At 40.5% G+C, this 24,874-nt stretch overlaps 1 protein-coding gene across 1 annotated transcript in view; it reads right to left on the bottom strand.

Annotated features, from left to right (window-relative positions):
* The window catches only part of LOC128732841 (probable serine/threonine-protein kinase pXi), a 49,562-nt gene that overhangs the window by 21,415 nt on the left and 3,273 nt on the right, over positions 1–24,874 (bottom strand). Inside the window, exons 2-3 of the mRNA XM_053826245.1 lie at positions 1,400–1,585; positions 814–1,325 (exon numbers count right to left, since the gene is read on the bottom strand). Of these exons, the coding sequence (XP_053682220.1) occupies positions 814–1,325; positions 1,400–1,585 (698 nt within the window). The remainder of the gene's footprint in view (positions 1–813; positions 1,326–1,399; positions 1,586–24,874) is intronic.

Below are 24,874 nucleotides of genomic sequence, written 5' to 3'. Positions count from 1 at the left end.
AAGACCACCAGAAACTATCGATAGTGACATTAGATGATTCAGGGCGAGACGGACACAGGCCGGGAGTGTTACCGGCGACCTGCCGTCGGAAGCGCCGGCCACTGTGGGGGGGGGGGTGGTTCAGCCCCCGTAGAGATCACCTCTATCTAGGTTTATTTATTTTCCTAGATTGTTGGGTCACCCCTGCGAAATGGTACTTTCTACGAAAAGATTTTCCGTGAAATGGTACATCCCGCGTAGTTTTTCGCGAAATGGTATTCTGCGAAACTCTATATTCCGCGTTATGGTCAACCGAGAATTGGTGTTCCGCAAAATGGTATTCGGCGAAATGGTTTGTAATGATGGCGAATATTTAAATGTTACCCGCTTTATTTTGTCAGGGTAAGCAATGGAGGGAGTTGTTTTCTATTTTACTATGAGGAAAATTTGTATAATAAAACACCCATGAACTCCTCAGAAACTTGCAAAACACGAGATTGTGATAAAGGTCATCCGAGATTCAGGATTTATGTACAACACAGTTTAATTTGTGGCAAATTTCCACTGGCAATACGAAGTTTGTCGGGTCAGCTAGTATAAATATAAAACACAATTCTTTAAAACTGTAGATTCGTTTTTAAACAAACAGACACACACATAGGGTGTCCCATCTATTTCAGACAGTTCATTACAAGTACCTACTGTATTTTGATTTTACAATAACTGTCCAAAATAGAATACGCGTGTTTGCCTGAATTTCTTTGACATGTTTGCATCGATTTCCAAATATGCGTCTTTAACTAAATCAAATGAAGCGTAATCATATTAACTTACCGGTGTCAATAGTTGAGGGGTTGCTGTTGGTGATGAAATATTAGTGGTGAATTTGATTCCTGAGCCGAGATCGAAATCACAGATTTTGATGGGACACAGCTTATCGGGATATACGCACAAAATGTTTTCAGGCTTTAGGTCGCGATGTGCTATGCCTTTCTTATGTAAAAAATCCAAACCGGAAGCAATTTCTTTGATAATTTGCGCAGCATCGTACTCCGAGAAACACACGTTTTCCTGAATTCGAGTCAGTAAAGGACCGCCATTTATCTTTTCAAATACTAAGTAAAATTTTTCCTCGTCTTCAAAAAATTCCAATAACTGCAAGATATTTGGGTGGCCTTGGCAATGGTGGAAGGTTTCTACTTCGCGAAAAACACGAGCTCGCGCGTGCCCTGGAATCTTGTCAATAATTTTAACCGCATACTCTAGCTCCGTGTAGATGTTTATGCACGTTTGCACTGAAGCATACGCACCTTCACCGAGTACTTCTCCAGTTAATTTGTACAAATCTGATGGAAGAAAATTAGACAAAGATCTAATGAAAGTGTTCTACGCAACTGAGCTAAACATGCCACAAATTTACCTTGGAAGCATGACGATTGCATCGAAGAACTTGCTCGTTTCTTCCTGCGTCGCTTGCATTTCATCTCTTCCTTATGGCGATTAAAATCGGCCTGGCGCTCCGCTTCAGTCATCAGTCGTGTCTCGTTCGACTCGTTTCCCGATATCTCTTCGCTGCTATAACGGGCAATCTCGCTATTTCGCGAATCTATAAATACAAAAGGAACAATGAAAGGTATAAATTAAACGGTTGAACGTTATGAAAATGAAAATTTAACAATAAAATTAACGGAAAAAACTACTTGCAGGGTTTTATTGCTACGATTCCACGTTGCTATTACTACGTTGAATTCTACAATTCAGCAGATAATTAGATGTCTCATTTGAGCGTTTGTTAAATTTTACGATAACAATTCAATGAACTCGTTATCGAGAGCGCTGGGGAGGCACTCCCACACACTTAATAGCATCATAGGCGGCGTCTTCCAGAAGCCCGTAGGTTAGAGCATTGATTGAGCGTAATCTCTCGCTTCATATTAACACACGCGTCAAGATATAAAAACCTTTTTTTTTTTTCTTTTTTTCGGGTTATCCAACTGGTCGCTTAATAGCGTATAAAACTCTGCGCTGGGCGCTTTTGTGATGTCAACAAAGTGTCAGGGAGACCTCAAACATCAGTTCTACCTGACGAGACAGGCAATGTCGCCCACTAAAACACAGGTAGAGCCCCAAGCATAGCCGTTACGCCTATACCCGCAGGCGGAGGCGTTCCGGCCCTACGCGGACTCCACGAACTGACTCTAAGATCTCTCTGCCAAAGGCCGGAATGTCATATTTTAAATATAATGTTTATGATGATGATGATGATGATGATGATTAGGGTTGGGAGTACCGACACTATTTTTGAGAACCGGTATTTCGGTACTGGGAGCATCAGTACCGGTAGTACCGGTACCCATATGTGTTGAAGAATTATAAACTTTATTTATAGCAAGAACCGAAAATACTCATTTATTTATTTCAACAGTAGGAGTAGCAGTAGAGTCGTTGCACTAACCCCGTAATTGTCCTGTACTCTAACAACCGGCTGTGAAGTCTGTCGATAAAGAAGGGCCAAGTTTTAAAAAAGACGTTTGAGCCCAAAGCTTTGCTTTTTTCCGTCTTCGAGATTCGACTTTAAGATGCACAGAATCCATAACAAATTTGAGAGTGTACCTTTGCTTATGGAAGATATACGAGCACTTGCCTCATCTGAATGAAAGGTATTCCGGACTATTATTAGTGGAAAACAGAAAGTGGCGTAGGCTCAAGCAAGTACTGCAGACATTACTTAGAGAGCTTTCCATCGTACACCTGGCGAATATCAGAAAGCTACGGAATTTCCCTGGCATGCGGAATAGATTTGCCCAACGCGCTAGACCCAATGGTCCAATGGCTCGACTAGGTTGAAACCGATTTGAGAATTTGTCGATACGCTCAACGAATTTGCGACAAATAGCTCAGGTACCCAGGACCGAGTGCAATGGAGACAAATTCTTGCTACACAATGAGCCACCGTGGATAGAGAAGAATCCGCTAGATGAGAAGGAGAAGGATGCACAGGACAATGCATTGTCTTCCATGCCAACACGAATCTTAGTATTATAATTGCCAGGCCCTCTTTGAATCTACCAACTTAACGTAAAAGGTATTGAAGGCATCAAAAACATAGCCAAAGGTTTGCCTGTCAAGGGCAAATTGAAGGAAACCGATTTATTTGTTATCATGGCGTAATCGAATTCGTTGAAGCTCGAACTGCCTTGAAGTACTGAATTTAATCTATCTTTATCACTCTTCGTCTCTTTACTAATGAATGGTTTCTGTTTATGATAATCAAGGTTAATAATGATGAACATTATGGAATGGAATTTCCTTGACAAACCAAACTACTGGGCTGATTCTTTTGTTGTGTAGTCGGTCAGTAAACTTCAAAAAAGGCTATCTAGGTGTAGCGGTTAGCATTTCCGCCGAGGACCTGGGTTCAAATCCCAACCCTGTAGAAGTCAAGAGTGACTATTATCGAAACAAAAAACGTGGTTGTATATTACAAAGTTATCAGGGATGATTATAAGTTTTATTTCTGCTGCAACGGATATGAATTTCAGCATCAGCGCCTGGAACCGAAAATACCGGTATTTTCGCATGCCGGTATCGGTATTTCGGTACCGGAAAATCGGTCTGTAGTACCGGTATTACCGGTTCCGGTATCCCAACCCTAATGATGATGATGATGATGATGATGATGATGATGATGATGATGACGATGATGATGATAATGATGATGATGATGAGAAGAAAAATAATAGATCGAATTTGTAAATGTGCTTTGGACTTTTTGTACCACTCGAGTTGCAACATGCGGTATAGTGAAGAAGTGGAGGATTCGTCAGCCCCGCCTGACACCGGTCTTCAACCGCGCGCTCATCTTCAATTTTCCAACACAAACAACCACAAATGAACCAATAGGTAAGACAAATTTCGGAGCATTAGTGGTTATCAACTTATCAGGGCAAATTTAATGTTTAATCCCCTTAGCATTCATGCACCGTCCCACGATACAAAGTAAATTGAGCGCAGCACAAGCTGGACGTTTGCGGTAGTCGACAGAAGCTTCAAAATATAGACTCACTCGTCTTCCAACCCTCGAGTCCAAAGAGCTAGTGCTGTAAAGCTCTGGGCTTAAACGTCTCTCTAAGACTCGACCCTTTCTCATCGACAGACCCCGCGGGCGGCCATCAGAGCACAGGACAGCCACGGGGCCAGTGCAAAAATCCTACTCTACCTAGCATCACCGTCTAGCCAAAACTCGAACACGCGACACGAATTGACCTAATTTTCCCATCTGCTACCTAAGAAGTGCTGTTACCCGTAATCATTACAGAGTGGTCCTTCGGCATCCAACCGGATCTGGTATACCGCTTACATCCCCTTACTAACCCTAAGCCCCCGACCGACTCAATCAATCCGACATTTTTCGGAGATATTGATGACAGTTGTGATAAATAGGGATGAATCCCAGAAAACTTCTATTAATTATCAGAGATCCCCATACTGGCCTTATTCTTAAATGGAATAAAAGCACTTTCTGAACAACGCAACAATCACATTTGGTAAATTTTTACCCCGAGTCCCACTTGAAACCACAAAAGTATTTTGATATATACCCACATTCAAAAGTAAACGTGACTGCTGTTCATTTACTGATTAGTTGAAAAGCCGTACACCACGACAAGGTTCAGTTGTATCGTACGGACACGCGCCAAGATATAAAAACCGTAAATTTAATGTTAGACTGTAAGATATCAGACGGACTGGTGGTGCAATTGGTTGAACATCACGCTCAACTAGAGATTGAGAGTTGTGAGTTCGACTCTCACGCTCGCTTAGTTGATATTTTTAGTCTAAGATCAAGATTTTCAGTCCATCTTATTTTTAATTTATCACATTAAACGTTCACTCTTCCCAAAAGAAAAAGAAAAAAAAAAAAAAGAGAAACAGCCATTACTTTTAATTTAATGTATTTTTTCGTGATACGGCAAATACGATACCAACAGGAGGATATTACTTGTTGAAAATTTATAGCAGCGTTTTGCATCACTCACATATCTGTTTTGAAAATACGGTGAAAAGAATTTGCAAAATATATTTCGCTTTTCCGTAATTTAATCCAACCCTGTCAAGCGCTTAGCGGGGTGAAAGTGCGATTCACGGACGCGGCAAAAGTGCGATTCATGGACGAGGCAAAAATGTATAGCTAATTATATACAACTTTAGGCAGTATATTACAGATACTAGCAATGGAAGATCTACAGAAAACTGTGTGCTCTACAGAAGTTGGCCGAAGGAAAACAATGTTTTTCTGCTGATGAAACAAAAACAAACGTTTGGAAAATTTTCGATCTGACGGAGGCTTCAATACACTAGCGCAAAATACAAAAGGTGCAAATTGAAAATATTCCTTTCCTTACCGAAACATACCGCAGATTGGAGATAATAAGGTTTTGTTAGCTACTGTTGTGCTAATTTCATGGTATTGGCACTTTTGCCCCGCTAGTGGGGTAAGCTGTTGGGGCAGAGAGGGTTAAAACCTCTAATTTGAGGCCAAAATAATTTAAACTTGATTGATTATCTTAGATGAAATCTCTATAATGAAATGTATTGTAAATTTTAATGTGTTGAATACGATTGCTCATAACATTCAAATCAAACGTCCAATCAAAAAACAAATCAATGGTAATCTATTAGGCTTTATTACCTTTCAAATGAGACTAATAGCACATAACATAACATCGGTTTATGTGACTCGGCTCTCCGGGCCTCGGTTCGATTTCGTGTTTTTCGACCAATTCCTAAACCTTTGTTATAGTATAACAAAGGCAAAAACGTATCTTGTGATTTCCAACAGTAACATCGAAATAAAAAAAATATGTGTCAATTTTTTAACAAAGAGCGTACACAACGTAATTCATCGAGAAAAAATTTTTGACTGTAAATTTCCAGTGGAATGACCCATATATACAGGGTGTTCAATAAGTTCGAATACACTTTAAAAATGTGTTTAAAAAATGAAAGTACAAGATATCCAATATTTGGTGGAAGACACCCCCCTGTTGCAAGATGAAGTTTCTCATCAGTAAACACGAAGTCCTGTCCAGCGGGCCGCGAAAGTAGCAGTTTTGCTCAGTCCAGCCTCTTCTTCGTTGTAGTCTCCGTTACCCCGTGAACCTTGCGTTTCTTGTACGGCTTGCATCCCGGGTCCTTCGCCATGATGGTGTGGGCAGTCCCGATTGACACATCCAGGTCAACAGCGGCCTTCCGGATCGAGCGGTTCATTTTTCGACGAACCCGCTCTCTCACCACCTTGATGGCTGCTGGCGTCCTCGCCGAACGCGGCCGCCCAGATCTAGCACGGTCCTTGGCCGAGCCCGTCTCCCGGTTCCGACGGATGGTGTTATAGATGAAATTCCGCTTCACCCCGTGAGATTTCAACCGTCGAAATATGTCGCCGAGTCGCTCACCTCTCGCAAACAACTTTACTACGACGTTACAGTACTCCTTCATCGCGCGCGATAAACAAATAACAAATGACATCAATTCGACACCTTGCGCGTCGGTTAGCCTATATATAAGGCTAAAGCTGACACCTGCCAGCTGACAATACCAATGCACAGAATGCACATGATGCGCACTTACACAACAATGAAAAGTTGTATTCGAACTTATTGAACACCCTGCATTATCTTAAGTTTATTTTTTCAATTTTTTTATCTTATGTTACCCATAAACCGTATAATAACCGTTACCCATAAGGTCGTATGAATAAAACAGTTGACTTTACTTATTTCATAAGGTTTTCACAGAAAAAGCAAATTACAATAGTCGCCTGTGACTTGCAGCAGGAATCAGAAAGCTTAATTGGTGAAAGAAAGTTGATCGAGACTAACGGGAAAATTATTTTGATTTTGCACATTTATGGGGTGATTTAGTGCTGTAAACTCGTTGAACTGTAAAAAATTTGCTTATCACTAAAGAAAGCAACATAATGATATGACACTTTATTTTTTCGCCCCTTCATATTTCGAAAATGTTTGATGGGGAGAAGGGTGACATAAACTATTTTTCAAATTTGCATAAGCCTTATTAAATACAAATAAAGTATGAAAAGGACTGTCAAAAATTTGATCCATCATTTTGCTCTCCAGTTATTTTTAAAAAGTAAAAATTGCCAAAATTCGCCGAATATTTTATTCCGCAATTTTCCTGAGTTCTTGTCTTTGAAAGAACAGAACTCTAGAGCGCATGATCAAAATTTAAATGCCAAAATGTCAAGAAATTATTTTCAACACATTTTTAATTTTTTTATAACGGTACATTTTTAAAATCGACGGAGGGAACTGTAGAACTTCAATTACGTAGTCGTGCTAACGTAAGAACTAGATTGACTGTAGGAAATTTAGAAGTAAGTAATAAATTGATGGAGAGTCGTTGAAGCAACGCTTTATGTTTGTATAACGTTCCTCTTTACCCAAGCTGATGGACAAATTAGAGTCTGATGCTTTGCGCCACAATGCAGCAGGACCTGTTCAAAAATCAGGCCAGAATTAGAAATTACTGTCAAATAAAATTTCGTCAAACCCCGTCGTCCCGGTTAGTAAAAGTTAGATTAAACTTCTTGTCCGGTGGTTTGACTACAATAGACAGAGGAAGAGGCACAATTTGTGTCTAAGAATAACTCAACCCGCCAGTGTTGAGTGCTGGTGGTGTTTGACGCAGCGAGGGTTCGATCACTTGAAATCAATTCATTTGGAATTTGATTCATTTGACAGTACCGTCTCAGCTGAGCCAAGTTTGACAAATAGGTATATGGGACATTTGTAGAACTATTATAGTTATCTTAGCATTGGGCGATACTGCGAAAAGCATCGATATTCGAATATCGATACAATTTTTGTAAAGGTATCGATCCCGTTGAAATATCGGGCGGCAAGTATCGATACCAGTGGTATCGATATCGGTATCGATACACTGACAGGGTGCAACGAAAACCACACTTTTGTTTATTATTTAGCTTAATTTTTTAGAAAATTATATGCGTGCGCTTTTACTACTGTTGATTCTCTTTCGTTCTCATACGAAATCTCGTTAGGAACGAAATAATGGCTGATGTCGGACTGGTCAGGCCTGCGGTTTTAAACTCTTTTGACCGGAAACTGCAACGAATTGCTCAGGATTGCTACAAAATTTATTAGAAAATCTAGTGGAATGATGGAAATGAAAAATAAATTTTAAAAATCGGACAAAAAGTACAAATCCGTTTTCTTAAGTCGATAAACCGACTTTTTGCATGATTGATCGGTCACCGGCTTTGCAAGTGAAAAACCGGCCGGGCCGACCAGAAATCGACCACTCAGCCAAGCGCTAGCAAATGCTTTTATATTTTGCGTACGGTTTATGCTTCTTGATATAAATGACTTACGAAGGGAAAAGTAGACCTGACTTAGCTAGAATGCGTCGTTGAATCTGCTTACTCGTATGATTGACGGCGGTTGCCAGAGATCCCTAATTTATGAATTTATCAACCCCTTCCAGTTCATTTCCGTCAAAAGTCATTTCATGCACTCAGGGTTTCTTCACTTAACAACGCAGTTGCGGCTTCATTGACGGTCTAGCGTATCCAACCACATCCATCTTCGAGTGCCAAGACAGCTACCTCCATTGAGGAAAGCAGAGCTTCACTCAGCAACTTGCGAGTTGTCTAATTGATCGCATTTGAAATTAATTTTAAAATCGGAGCTGGAATTGCACTTGAAATTTTGCTTAAAATTGAACCTGAAATTAAACTTGATATTGAACTTGAAATGGGAACTGAAATTTAACTTCGAATTGAGCGTGGCATTATGCTTAAAATTGAACTTCAAATTGATATTGATGATCAAATGATATTGGACTTCAGTTTGAATCAATTTCAACTTGAATCTTTACTTTAAATAGAGCTGGAAGTAAGACTTTAAATTTAACTTAAAATTAAACTTGAAGTGGAACTTGAATTTGGACTTCAAATCACACTTAAAATTGGACGCGAAGTTAAACTGAAGTTTGGACCAATTCAGACTAGAATATATAAATTGGACTTGGAATTACACATGAAATAGGAATTATAATGAGACATGAAATTGAACTTGAAATAGGACATAATAAAGAACTTGAAATTTTACTAGTAACTAATAGTGAATTGGATGTAAAATTTGACTAGAAATTATACTTACAACTTTGCCAGAAATTGGAGTTAAATCGGACTTATAATTGGACTTGAAATAGGATTTGAAATTGAATTTGATTTTTTTTACATCGCCCAAGAAATCCGACTTTAAATTAGATTTCAAATTGAAATTGAAGTTTTACTTAAAATTTGATTTAAGACTGGAACTAGGAATGCATCTATTTTTGCAGAGTTTATCGAAAAAAAAATTAGCTGCCGCATTAATTAGGTACACCTCTTATTTCAATTTCTACGAGTTCGAGGTGGTCGGATAATATCTGCAGCAGAGAAATACGCAGAGGTATTCTTGCCGGAAGTCGTGCTTACTACGGATTGTACAAGACCCTAAAATCTGGCAAGCTTCATCCCTGTACCAAATGTACCATGTACAAAGCGCAAATAAGACCGAAGACGGGCACGAATCGGGGACAATGCTCGACGGAGACTAGCCACTTTTGGACGTCGTGTGCTTAAGATCATCTTTTTTGGTGTATGTGAGTACAGTCTATGGAGGAAAACATGAACCACAAGCTGGCGCAGCTTTTCGGCCAACCCAGTATTCAGAAAGTTGCTGAGGCTGGAAGAGTACAATGGCCGGGACATGTGGTGAGAATACCGGAAAACAATCCCGTAAAAATGATGTTTGCCTCGAATTCGGTTGGTACCAGGCGCAGAGGTACGCAGCGTGCTTGACGATTAGACCAAATGGAGCAAGTCCTGGAAATTGTGGGACATTCGAGAAATTAGAGGCGGACAGCCATGGATCTAGTTTGTTGGCGGAACATTGTAATGCAGGTGGACATATAATATAATGGACATCGCATTAGGATAAGTAAAGTATTTAAGTTTCTCTAGCATTTACTATAAAGGTATCGATACAAATATCGTCGTTTTAGCATCGATACTGGCCGGTATCGGGACTCTCAGTATCGATCCAAAATATCGATGTATCGGCACAAAAGTATCGATTTTTTCGATACAGATACAGTATCGCCCAATGCTAATTATCTACAATTTTGCCGCATCCTTTATATTTACGATGCTGCAATGCTGCAAGCTCATTAGTAGCTAAGTGACTGTTCATTGCAATAAGCAATCCCGAAAAAAAAATTACATTAAGTTTTATAGTAGAAACAATGTATCTACAGCAGCTTTTATTGTAAACATTGAAACTTATGGTAGATTTATTATAAAAGTGCCTCAAACCCAAATTTTACTCATATTTTTATATGCTATAGAATTGGCCATATTTCATCATAAATTTGCTGCCTTTTTTAATTATATTTTGTTTTTTCTCCTAAAAAGATACCATAAAAGGACGACAACTTTTACTGAAATGAAAATTTTTGTTCGTGAAAAACTAGATTTTCTTTTATTGTTAAGATACTTAACAACCGTCATTTTTATGGTAGAATCTCTGAAAACCATGAAAGTTATGGTGGACAACAATAAGTTTGATGATGGAGTTATTTTTTTCCGGGATAACAAAATAAATTTAATAAAACTTATTTCCTGCAGGATCTTAAAAGGATAAATCTTCATTGCGTTAAGGTACCAGTACACTGTTTGCTGAATCATCCAATATTTGATCTATTTCATCAAATAAATTTGAAAACCCGTGTACTGACCCAACCAAATATTCGAACAAATTTTATTTTTCAAAATGTCGCCGAGCTTTTCCAATAAAATTTGGCGGTTTGTAAAACAGTGTAATATGCCAATCAAATTAAATTTGTTTTCGTAACATTTTGCGCTGTTCGCCGGTTTGTTTGCTTGAAACTTATCAAAAAAGCTCACAATGTTTATTATTTGAACTGCTGTCAAAATCGAATTTGGTACAGGAAAAATCGTGCAGAAAGGGAGTTTTGCAAAGGAAATGACACTGGAATAAATCAGGACATTATTAAATCAATAGTGAAAAGTTAAAAAGATTATGAATAATGAGGAGATCACTTAATAGACCTGTTTTTCGAACATGATTTGTTTAACGGGAAAATAGCAGTCATTAACTTTTCGTCGGAGAGCCTAATTTCGAAAGCAGTTTTTGGACCCAATAGCTGGGGTCTGGTTGTAAAAATATAAATACTGCCTTCTTCTTGCCAATCTGAACACAGCGAATATATTTTCATTAACAGAATTTTTGTTTCAAACAAAAAAACTGCTTTTGAAATTGGCAGAATCGATGACGACTAATTTCACCTTAAATACCCTCTAAAATTAGGCACTACCACGTATATAATACTACATATGTGAAACATTATTCTAATAAATCTAGTAAATAGTCAGCATGTAAACGTTCATTTCAGGATCGAAAGGCTACATTCTGTTTCTGTTAACATGGATAATTTACTAGAAAATATGAACAATAATTGTATGCATATCCACCTTTTCACGCGCTTAATGGCGGCTAGTGGGTACATTTTTCGACAATGTTTATTTGCTTTTGGGAACTCCGCTCACGTATGCTTGAAAGTTCTACAACGACAATTAAGGCTGGAAATATTAACTTAACGTGAACAAAGCCAAAAGCATGCTAACGTTTTCCGAAAGTTGTATCCACTAGCCGTCATTACGCACGTGAATAGGTGGATAGCTGTGTGACATTCAATTTTATTCTGGTTTTGTGTGTCGCAAGAAGTGCGCTGTAATCGCACAGTGATGCGCTATCCAGCTTTTTACACCATCTGCCATAATAACGGACGGTATCAGGATTGCTAATGTGCGACTAATACAGTGCATCGTGTTACAGTGTTTGTGTGCATCGTGAAAAATTTTTCGCAGCGAAAAAAAATTTGGAGATGCAAACAAACCGCGTATACGTATACGCGGCGAACTGTGCGTGCGGTAAATGTCAGCAATCTCTATAATACGTACTAGTACTTCATGAACTATGTACATTATAGCAAAAATTAGACTGCAAAAATGAAATACTGCGGAAAAATAATGTCCCAAATTTATGTGCATGCATAAATTTGGGACATTATTTTTCCGCAGTATTCATTTTTCTTGAATAGTAGGGGTATAGATTACCGGGTAATAAGCGCTTGATTAACTGTTATTCAACAGAAATGTTTGTTGCATATATCTGGCATCTGCTTACGACCTTTTGAAAAGTTTGTGCCGAACTTATTATATACCAAGCAGGGTATGAAATGGGGAAGGCAAATGAGCGTCCAATATAGCTCTAGCCATCCCAAGCCCCTACCTAGCGCCTCCACGTGGCCATACCTGGTAATGCTCTATTGAGTAGCCAAGCTAGGAGGTGCGTTGCTGGGTGGTTCCCGGCTACCTGGTCTCAAAACCGCGGTTTTGGGCAGACGGCGGAGCCACACGACCTAGCTAATAGGTAAGCCTAATAAGTTATTTTAATTATTTTTTTCGTTTTAGCTTATGAAGCATCTCCTGCTATATAGTAAAAACTGGCCAAAACGAATTTTAATACTGCACATGGATACCAGAATGAAAAATTAAATTAACTTTTAAAAATTAAAATTAAATAAGAAGCATTTATGGAACCCAAGGGACGCTGCTCTATTCCATACGAGGGACTGCTGGTGAGATTGTTCTATTTTTATCATTTATACCACATTTCATCTTAATATCATATCATATATTAACAGTATTATTATTGATATCATAAATGTGGAAGGCTGGATGACGGAGTGGATTGCCAACCTGAATCCTTAAGGTCTGAAGCAAATATGGCACTTCTCAATTCAAAACAAACAAATCATCACGTGGGTTAAAGTTGGTATAGCGAAATTGATTATTACATGGAAGGATCCTAATGCTGGAAGGCGACTCTTATAACCCCGGAATGCGCACAAGTGCCTCTGCTTGTGGGTCCGCCCAATCCCTTTTGGCCCTTCTGTAACAGCATTAGTGTGAAATTCATTTGATAATCAAATTTGGATCTACTGTAATTCTACCCACATACATTGGCAAGTCCTTGAAATGATGGTGGCTTTCCCCTACTACTACTACTACTACTAACTTATTATATACCAAGCAATGCCTTTATGTAAAGAGCATTTTAAGCAAACTGTGAAACCCTCCGAGGGTAATAAGACGCAGTTAGCTCCCGACAATCAGTGGGAAACAGTGAAAAAGAAGAAGGCCAGGAAGAAAGAGGAGGATCGAACTCCACCGAAAGTGGCCAGAAAAAAGAGGAGCAAAGGCGATGCCCTTATCCTCAAAACTGAGGGGCTGAGCTATGCAGAAGTTTTGAAGGCCATGAGAGGGGATGAGCAGCTGAAGGGTCTTGGCGCGGATGTACGGAGTATCCGCCGCTCCCGCACCGGCGACATGATCCTTGAGCTCAAAAAGGATGCCACTGAGAAGGGTTCTGCCTACAAAGTGCTGGCAGAAAAGGTCCTTGGTGATGGCATACAGATCCGCGCACTGACGCCTGAGATGACTCTCCAGCTTAAAAACCTGGACGAGATCACTGAAGCGGTCGAACTGACACGAGCTCTCAAGGAGCAATGTAACGTGGTGGTGACTACCGAAGCAGTTCGTCTGCGCAAGGGACCGGCGGGAACCCAGGTAGCTACAATAAGACTTCCACTGGTAGACGGGAATACAGCCCTGAAGGCGGCCAAGCTGAAGGTGGGATGGTCCGTATGCTCACTGAGCGTGTTCCAGCAGCCGGAGGCTTGCTTCCGGTGCTTTGAGCGAGGGCACAAGTCCTGGAGCTGTAAGGGGCCTGACAGAAGCCACCTGTGTAGAAGATGTGGCGGTACGGGCCATATAGCGAGGGACTGTTCGGCGCCGCCTAAGTGCCTGATATGTACAGGCCAACGGGACGCTAAGCACACAACAGGAGGCTCAAAGTGCCCGGCAGGCGCGCCTGCGACTAAAACACGGGCGTAGTGCAGGTAACACAACTAAACTTGAACCACTGCCATGCGGCCCAGCAGCTGTTATACCAAGCAGTTACTGAGTCGTTGACGGACATTGCCATCATCTCGGACCCATACCGCATCCCTGCCGGAAACGGTAACTGGGTCTCGGATAGGTCCGGGTTGGCGGCTATATGGACGACAAGCAGGTTCCCGGTTCAAGAGGTTGTGTCAACTGCAGACGAGGGATTTGCGGTTGCCAAAATGGGTGGAGTGTTCTACTGCAGCTGTTATGCTCCGCCGAGTTGGTCGATCGAGCAGTTTACGCGGATGGTAGACCAAGTATCAGTTGCGCTGACTGGTCTAAGGCCGGTGGTTGTGGCGGGCGACTTTAACGCTTGGGCGGTTGAGTGGGGAAGTCGTCGCACGAACCATAGGGGTCGGATTCTGCTTGAGGCTCTGGCAAAGCTCAACGTAGACCTGGCCAACGTCGGCACCATAAGTACCTTCAGCAGGAATGGTGCAGAGTCTATTATCGACGTGACATTCGGCAGCCCTGGTCTGATAGGAGACTGGAGGGTAGACAATGGCTACACTCACAGTGACCATCAGGCGGTCCGCTATGGTGTTGGTCAGATAACGAGGCGGCAGGCGGCGGGTAGAGCCAACACTCCAACCACCCGTGGGTGGAAGACATCATACTTCGATCCTGAAGTATTTGTGGAAGCGATCCGAAGAGAGTGCGGTGATCGCGATATGCCCGATCCGAACGCTGATCATTTGGTTGAGGTGCTGTCGCGAGCGTGTGACGCCACCATGCCTAGGAAAAGCCGACCTAGGTATGGTAGGTCACCGGTTTACTGGTGGACAGAAGAAATTGCGGAACTCCGCGGAGCCTGCTTTCGTGCAAGGAGAATTATGCAAAGAGCTCGTTCGGACGAGGGCAGAGCAGAATGTCGAGTAGCACTAGTTTCTGCACGCGCAGCGCTTAAGAGTGGGATAATAGCTAGCAAGCGAGCCTGCTTTGAAAGGTTATGTGCCAGTGCCAATGCGAACCAGTGGGGTGATGCCTACAGGATCGTAATGGCAAAGGCCAAGGGCGTGATGGCACCCGCAGAGAGATCGCCAGAGATGCTGGAGCGGATCATTGAGGGCCTCTTTCCGCGCCACGAGCCAAGGCCCTGGCCTCAGGCCGCTGAGTCGTCCCACGGCCGACGTTCCAGTATCTCAGACCATAGCGTAGGATGGTCGGTCTCCGTGCCGAACATCCAAAGTAACGTGGGCGACGGTGGTTTAGAGGTCGGGGAGGAAGTAACGGTTACGAACGAGGAACTCATTGAGATCGCTAAATCCCTAAAGGTGAGCAAGGCACCGGGATCAGACGGAATCCCGAATATGGCCCTTAAAGCGGCTATTCTGGAGACCCCCGAATTATTCGGGGCAGTAATGAGTAGATGCCTGGAAGCTGGCAACTTCCCGGACAGATGGAAACGACAGAATCTGGTCCTATTGCCGAAGCCGGGAAAACCTCCGGGTATCCCCTCGTCATATAGGCCGATCTGTCTGCTCGATACTGCCGGCAAGGTGTTGGAAAGGGTTATCCTTAACAGACTCGTACAGTACACTGAGGGTACAAACGGTCTGTCAAGGAACCAATTCGGCTTCCGAAAAGGCAAATCTACGGTGGATGACATCTTGTCTGTCACTAAGACAGCCGAGGTGGCAATCCAGCCCAAGAGGACAGGTATTCGTTATTGCGCAGTTGTCACGCTCGACGTGAGAAATGCGTTTAATAGCGCTAGCTGGGACTCCATAGCCAACTCGCTTCGGAACGTCCAAGTGCCGGTGTCGCTGTACAGGATCCTGGAAAATTATTTCCAGAATCGTGTGCTATGCTACAACACGGAGGAGGGTCAGAAGTGCGTTCCAATCACCGCAGGGGTTCCGCAAGGTTCCATACTGGGCCCGGTGTTGTGGAACGTCATGTATGACGAGGTGTTGAAGCTAAAGTTCCCGGTAGGGGTGGTGATTGTCGGCTTTGCGGATGACATCACCCTGGAAGTCTATGGTGAATCTATCAGAGAGGTTGAGTTGACGGCTGCCCACTCTATAAGCATTGTTGAAGATTGAATGCGATCCAGGAAACTGGAGCTAGCGCATCATAAAACGGAGGTTATCGTGGTGAACAACCGCAAGTCGGTACAGCAAGCAAAGATCAGCGTCGGGGACTGCACTATTTCGTCAACGCGGTCCTTAAAACTTCTGGGAGTCATGGTCGACGACAAGCTCAAGTTCGGGAGCCACGTCGACTATACCTGCAAGAAGGCTTCCACAGCTATTTCGGCATTGTCTCGTATAATGTCTAATAGCTCTGCGGTATATGGCAGCAAACGAAGGCTATTAGCCAACGTGGTCCAGTCTATACTTAGGTATGGCGGGCCGGTGTGGTCATCGGCGTTAGGTACCAAAAGCTATCTAGCCAAGCTGGAAAGCACCTATCGTCTCATGTGCTTGAGAGTGGCGAGTGCGTATCGCACAGTTTCACATGACGCAATCTGCGTCCTAGCAGGTATGATGCCTATTGGCATTATCATCAGCGAAGACGTAGAGTGCTTCAACCAACGAGGAACTAAAGGCATACGGAGTACCACAAGATCGGCCTCGATGACCACATGGCAGCGGGCATGGTCTAATTCCACAAAAGGTCGGTGGACACACCGACTTATCCCGGAACTATCTGGGTGGGTCAACAGGCGCCACGGCGAAGTCAACTTCTACCTGACACAGATTCTGTCAGGGCATGGTTGCTTCAGACAGTATCTGCATAAGTTTGGGCATGCGGAGTCCCCCGTTGTCCCGAATACGTGGATGTTGAGGAAACGGCAGAACATGCTTTCTTCATATGCCCTCATTTCGCGGGCGCGAGAAGCAGCATGATGGCAGTGAGCGGACAGGACACTACTCCGGATAACTTAGTCCAAAAGATGTGTTCCAGCTCGGACATCTGGGGAGCGGTCAATGCGGCTGCTACCCAGATTGTACTCGAGCTACAAACCCACTGGAGAGCCGATCAACGGCGAATAAACAGCCTAACTACCATAGTCCAGTAGTTATCTAAGCGAGTGCATTAAGCACAATACCCCTCCCTGAAGTAATACCGATAAGGTGGTGCCAGGGGGGATTGAGGCTGGAGACTCGAGTAGGGTTTTAGTGGGTCTGGATCCTCACGCCCCATTAGGGGGGTCGGGATACCTAAACCCCACTCCCTGAGGTATCTTCTCAGGTGTCTGATAGTACCGTATCTTCTAAGGCGCTCAGCAGATTTCCCAACTCGTAAAAAAAAAGAGCATTTTACGTGACAAAGCGACATGCTGACTTGCTGATATCGATGTTGCGCTTTCCCTGTGCTGTGCTGGTACTTTGACAATCCGCAGATGCCCCACGGGAAAGCAAAACAGAGCTGCCACAAATACAGATATTTGTGCATACATAAATTTGGGACCCATCAATTATTTCAGTTGCTGTGATTCCTGGCGCTACTAATGTTCCTGAATTTTAAAGTAGTCCATAAACTATTTATGTTATTTAAAAGAATTGGTGAATGACCAATTGGTTAAAACCACATTAAATAGCAATAAGCAATTATTGAAAAGATTAGATTGAGAAAATTAAATACTCCGGAGAAAACGGTAGGGTCCCAAATTTATGCATGCACAAATATCTGTATTTCCGGGAGCTGTGAAGCAAAATCAATATCAGCAATGTTGTTATGGTTCGTAAAATGGTCAATTCGGCTGATATTCCAATACCAATATCAGCGACACGGCTGACATTGGTATTGATATTAGTGATGTCCGAAATTTTTAATTATTCGATTGCCGATTAATCGATCGAGTAGGCACTGGTCGATTAGTTCAGTATTCGTGCTAGTAGTAGTGTTCGACATCGGAACGAAAATTGAGGTCCGGGTTCCGGTCCGGTAAAAATCGGCACGAATTTTCTTATTCCGACTTTATTTCGGTCCGATTTGGCTCGGTTCCGGTTCCGGAACCTGAGCAGAGCCAAATCGGACCGGATCATTAGTCTTTATAGTCGGAATAACAAAGTTCGTGCCGCCTTTTAACCGGACCGGCCCGGAACCCGGACTTCAATTTTCGTTCCGATGTCGAACACTAGCTAGTAGTATTCGACTATAAATATTCGAATATTTCGTTAAATTATTCGATTAATCTTTCGATTATGAACGATTAATGGGGATTATTCTCATTTTTTTAATCTTATTTAAACTATTCGCTTAATGAATTACTCGTGTCGGCAGTATTCGATTACAAATTATTCGATTATTCCATGCTGTAATCGATTAATCGAGAAATTACCGGACATCACTAAATGTAGAAATTGAATTTACACTCAAGTCGCTTTTTACGCGAAGGATACCTCCCGCGTAAATCAAAACCGCGTAAATTCCGAAAACCGCGTAAATTCTGAAAACCGCGTAAATTCCGAAAACCGCGGTAAAAAAACCGCGTAAATTCCGCTTAAAAAACAAAATTTCGCGTAAAAAAACTGTGGATTTCAACACTACGTGTAAAAATAGACGTTTTGACCACATCCGCGTAAATTCAGAAAACCGCCTAAATTCCGAAAACCGCGTAAAAAAAACCGCGTAAATTCCGAAAACCGCGTGAAAATAGTCGCGTAAAAAATCTCGTAAAAAGCGACTTCAGTGTATATAAATTGCATTTTTTCATACCGCAGTAATTTGTATTAATTATTTTGAATTAATAATAATGCCTGTATTAAAACGTGTTTAAAAAAATTAAAATGGCTTTCAGCTTCCTGTTAAATGAATTGCCTCACTTTGCGAGCGTACTTTTTTTTGCGTATTTGCTCTGTTTGATCTGCACAGAAATCTGCTGGCGCAAACATTTTCGGGCCGAATGTATTTGATAATCTCACGAATTTCATGCTGTTTTGCAAACAGTGTACTGGCCCCACAAAATATGTCAAAATTTATTTGATTTTGTAACACGGGTAACGTCTCAGATCGAATTTTTGACATCAAATTTGACAAACAGTGTACTGGGCAAGACAAATATGTCTGTCAAATACCAAAATTTGCCCAAATTCTGACAGGAAGAAAATTTGACGATAAAGCAAACAGTGTACTGGTACCTTTAGTATTCTGTATTTAGACCTTTTTGAATGTGGAACGTCAAGCAAATTGACAAAACGAGTATGTCAATCATTTTCTTGCAAAGTTAGACCATTACAAATATTTTATAAAGGTTTTGTCCTTTGGGGCCATCTATGTGGACAGTTTAGATGGGGGTGAGGGTATTTCAATTGCACTTGTTGGATTAAATATACTTATCAGCATTATAGAATGTTTTACCATGCATTGAATGCATGCAGAAAGGATGTCACTGAATTGTTTGAAACTTTTCTGACTATTGTCATGTTGTGATTATCATTGGGATCAGTGGTGGCCCCGACCATAACATCAAATCAAGTCATGTTAAGTTATATTGCTTTTTTACTGAGCTTTATCTTCTTTTGGTTTAAAAATGGAGTTTTAGTATGGATTTTGGAAATGTGCGAAACTGGAATTAACCCTCTAGTTCTAAACCCTGCCAATTGGCGGGCTTCAGGAAAATCGTTATAAATCTACTAAACTATGCTTATTCATTTTATGTTGGTATCCACTGATACCTTCTCATTATAGTCTAATCTAACTATTCGAGTGATTTGTTTGTTTTAACGTTAATTTGAAACAGATATTTCGTGCAAAACTTGAAAAATGTCCGAAAACTGAGAAAAAAATTATTTTGCTCTGCAGAGTGAAATTCAAATTGTTGTAAATTGCTTATTTCTTGGAATAAATGAACAAAAAAATTATTGGTGAGTAGTTGATAAGTTGTACTTCATGGTAAAAAAGGAAATTTGCGATAAAAAGTTTAGGAACTGGTCGATTTTTATCCAGGAACTGACCCCGCCAATTGGCGGGGTTGGGCATTACCGTCAACTTTTTTTTGGTAATTTGACACAACACGTTGTCATCCGTTGTATTTATTGATTTTTTTCGAGTTTAAGCTAGAAATTATTGTTATAGGCCTTGTTGGCTTCTTTTATATGCCTTGAAAAATACACAAACATGCAGTGGCATTAAAACGGAAGGGGAATTTATAGGACTTATCACCTAATTTTGAGTGCGCCTTTCTGACGATCTACAATATAGCGCTTTATAGCTATATCACAAAACATTTTTGCATTTTATGGTATTTGAAAACCATAACCCTATAACCAAAAACCAGATTCAATGAAACCCGGCGAATTTTGCTGCTTAACGACAAAATCTTGATGAGCAAGACAATTATTCAAAAAGGGATCTATCATAGACTATTTTAACCGCAAATTTTAATCTATTCCGCTTAATAAGTTTGTGTTAATGAACAAATTGAGTGAATTACCAGTCGATAAAAGATTGTAGTGAACAAATGTGTACAACAAAAATGAAAACCCCAATTTATAAAACAGATCACATAAGTGAGGATTTAAGTATCATGTTCTATCAGACTCTAATGGTTTTTCAATGGTTACAGTTTCAAAGCATATTATGGTGTAGGCAATCCTGACTTGGGAGCAGCTACTAATGTTGTTGTTCACCTTTCTAAAATTTTACCAGATCTTTACACGGACAATGACTATAGACAACGATGAGCTGGAAGTGGTTGAGGAGCTTATATTTGGGATCTATGGTCACCGCTGACAATATTACTGGTAAGAAGATTCAATGATGCATTCAAGCTGGAAGTCAAGTCTAGTTTTCCTCCGCTAGACGCTTCGATTAACCCCTCTAAGATCTACTGCATTTTTAGCACCGCAAAATTCACTAAAATGGCCGTAACTTTTTTATCTTTAAATATTTTTTCTCCAAATTAGGGGATTTTTCCGAAAATATTTATTATTTTCATAATAGCTATAGATAATAGCCATATGTCATATGGTCCCGGAGTTATTCCGGAGTTCCTTGGGGTACCGTGACATGGCTTTTTTAGATAAAGTTGCCAAATATTTAAAATTTGTTTGAAATCTGTTGATTTCCGTAAACATATCATCGACTGTGGACATATCAGTTACTTTGCCGCAGTTATGAGCCATGGTGCGCGCCATCCAAATCCCGGGGGATAAATCCGGAACCGTGTGTGACATTTCACCATCAGTAAAGTATGTCGTGTCGCATGTCAAAAAACATCAGCACTTGACAAAATAACGATTGGCGACCATCTCATATCTCTCAGATGACGTTTGACCGGTTCCGGGCTCGGGGGGGGCTTCTTTTCTGATTCAAGCACGGAACGGATTTCGAAGGAACTTGTCCGGGACCTGGAATCGGCCATATGGCCAAAAATTTTCAGTTGAAGCTCATTATAACTAGTTCCATAAATACTAGCACTGTTATAGATGTTCTGAAATGGATGTCTCGAATTAAATCGAAAAATTTGATTTCGCAACTTTTTTGCGTCCAGGTGCCCAACCCAGCCAATTGGCGGGTTACGAATTTTTATAAATAATCAAACTATTCCTAAATTTGGTAATTAGAGAATATTTTTTCTATTACTCTGGCCACGAAATGAGCATTTTAAAAAATTTTCAAGCAAATCAAAAATTTGGGCACTAGTAGAGGGTTAAATTGGAATAACATTTTCATTGCCTGGCAGTCGTAACGGTTTATCTCTCCAAACATTTCAATGATTAGCAAAATCTTGGAGCTTCAGAGATTTTTTTCTTAAAAAATGTCGATGCAAAAAAAAAGCAAGGCTATGGGTATAAACGTCCTAAAAAACTTGACCTTTCTTTATCGACAGACTTCGCAGCACAGCGCATTCGTTCCAAGTAAAAAAGTTGTAGGGAACTAAATTGCCATTTTTACAAGATAATTAGATTCCGATACTATTTCGTGTTTACCGAGTTCTGAACTAGTAAGTGACACGGATTTGCATTATTCTAAAATACTAGGTAACTCACCGAGTGACACACAAGTGCAGATCAAGTTACCCGCGTGCGGCTCTTTAAGGTGATGCTATGGCACTTCATTACTATCAAGCTGATTCATCTCTACCACAATGCTTCTTTATGTGCTTGAATTGGAAAATTTTGAAGGTTGGTTCGGTTTTAACTAAAATTTAAGTACTATACAAACAGTACAGTGCACAGTACTGTACAGTACACAAAACAGTACTGTACTGTTTCTACTAAATTTGTATTAAAGTGGAAGAATAAACACTGGTTTCTTCACCTTTGTTTAGTTATTGAACGTTTAATGTTATTATTTTGTTCTTGCCCCCCCTTGAACAATATTTCGAGACCAGGACATAAACTTTTTTCCAAATTTGTATAAGCCTAAATAAATAAATAAATAAATTAGTTTTTAAAAGGTCGCATAATGCATGCAAAAGGGTTGTTTCTGTTACCTTCTGAAAACTAAAACCAGAATTATAGATCTGTCAGTATTTTTAACAGGATGTCGATGATAAGTCCATTATATGGACACTGAATATAGATTACAGTTGATAAAAACTCAGCAAATATTGATCGACCAAATGAACGTCGTTCTTGGAATAAATTTTGCCCAAAAATTCAACACAATTAGCGTCAGTAATTATAATAACTGTCCCTTCCGTTTCTGTTTTAAGAGTTCCGATAAATACCGGCATTTATGATTCGCGTAAGAGTGATATACAGTTCGGTAAACGTGAACAAAGCGGTAGAGCAGTTCGCATAGTATTTTGACGTGCGGATCAACACATCTGCTATAACCGGTTAGGGCGTTTTACACGTCTTACATGGCACTGCTTTGACGTTGAAGTGCCCCCTTCGTCGACGCGCCGCTTCTGCCAGTAGCAATTTGACAATATTTTTACTGTTTTATTATGCGTCTAAATATCGGCCACTGCTCATGTAGTGGTTTACACATTCGCTAAGGTAATAAACAAGACCACCACCAGGAACGCCCGGCAAAATAACCTATACATGGAAAGAGTCTTTTCTCAGAGGATGGGTGTTTTTATTTTGCTTTGGAAATTACGTCGCAATCGTGTTCATTCAAACAGACTGAATTTAAGAAAAATACTAGTATAGTATAACAACGATAATTATCGATATGTAAAATAAATTGAGCTGAGTTGTTTATAAAATTCAAATATACCACCTAAGCTTAATTCAACAATTAAACGGTTGTCCTTTTGTCCCTGTGCCACGTGTTTGCCAACTCGTGGTAATATAATATTTAAAGGAGAATGTTTTCACGTTTTCATATATTTTAGTAAATTGTCGATTTTAGTACTTTTTTTCTTTAGTACCTCAGTGTCACGTTCGGTATTTTGCAAACCGCTCACTGGCAAGGTCATTTACCGGATTTATTTACGTCGTCAACAAAAGCAGTAGAAAATTTACGTAAACTCAAGTCGCTTTTTACGCGAACAGTACGCTCCGCGTAAATCAAAGGAGCGGAAATTCCTAATTTCGTGTAAAAAAGCTGCGTAAATTTCGCAATTCGCGTAAAAAACCACGTAAAAATTCTAAATTATGCGTGAAAAAACCTTGTAAATTTCAAAACTACGTGAGTATTTTTACACGTTTTGAATACATCTGCGTAAATTCCTAAATTCGCGTAAGAATAGTCGCGTAAAAAGCAATTTCAGTTTATATTTTTGTCTCGATTTACGAATTAAGCCGACATTATTTAAATTGTATTTTAATACAGAGATAACAGGTAGGGTACGTGAGGCTATTTTCGGCCTGTTTCTCTGCCGATGTACAACTTTAACATATTATATTTTTTCTCAAAGTTGTAAGTAATCTACTTGTTTTTATTAAAAAAAACATCAAAACCATCTGTTCTTTTATTAGACCTACAGGCCTACGCCGAAAAAACAGAACCAATTGCATAATGGGCTGAAAACACCCTTCCTAACCCTATAGTGTTCTGAAATGAACTGAAATAGAACTTCACAGTAATCTAAAAGAACAACACGTTAATAAACTGATAAATGCCAAAAAAAAATCTGCCCTATCTGTAGCATTACATATCCCTGCATTTCAACAATCAACTGAACGATGAAAGATATCAACCAATACGACGGGACACTTGGTCATCTCTGACAAATCTTTTAAATTTGGACCGTCCCGTCAAATCCAGGACGTCTGGTCAGTTTAATTAAACCCAATGTCTTCATACGAATTTTGTCATTTACGCGGGTTTTTTACGCGAATATGAAATATACGCAGATTACTTTTACGCCGCTTTTATTTACGTGAAACGTATCCTTCGTGTAAAAAGGCGCTTAAGTGTATTATTATTAGCTCCGAGGTACGATGCTGGTCTAACAAGCCAGTCGTCGTATGTTCGAATCTCGGCTAGGCGGTACTGCTAGATCGATTCAGTAGGATTGTTGCACTAGCTCCGTAGATTGTCGATAAAATATGTTAGTTTTATCAGAGTACGCGTGCAGGGCGCTATATCTCTGCATATTAATGTTGATAGGAGGAAATGCTTATCAACTTAGGGACTTTATTGCCACCCTTCATTGTGCCTGATTTTTAATTTCAGGTACCTATAATAAATTTAGATTTGTCACGAGGTTTTCAAGCCACATAATATTTCTCGGTATACATTTTCAAACTATGGTTCATTATGTAGTACCATTACCATTAATAGTTCATTTATAAAAAAGTTGTATTTTTGGTCTTACTTTTCTTAATTACTGGCTTTACACGAAAATTTCCGAATATCCAGGTTAGTCTCATACAACCGGTGCTTACATACTGAGAATCTTTTCGTATGGTAATTTAGCAT

Source organism: Sabethes cyaneus, chromosome 1 (genome assembly GCF_943734655.1).
Source record: "Sabethes cyaneus chromosome 1, idSabCyanKW18_F2, whole genome shotgun sequence".
Taxonomy (NCBI): Eukaryota; Metazoa; Arthropoda; class Insecta; order Diptera; family Culicidae; genus Sabethes; species Sabethes cyaneus.
This window is presented reverse-complemented; position numbering and strand designations above follow the sequence as displayed.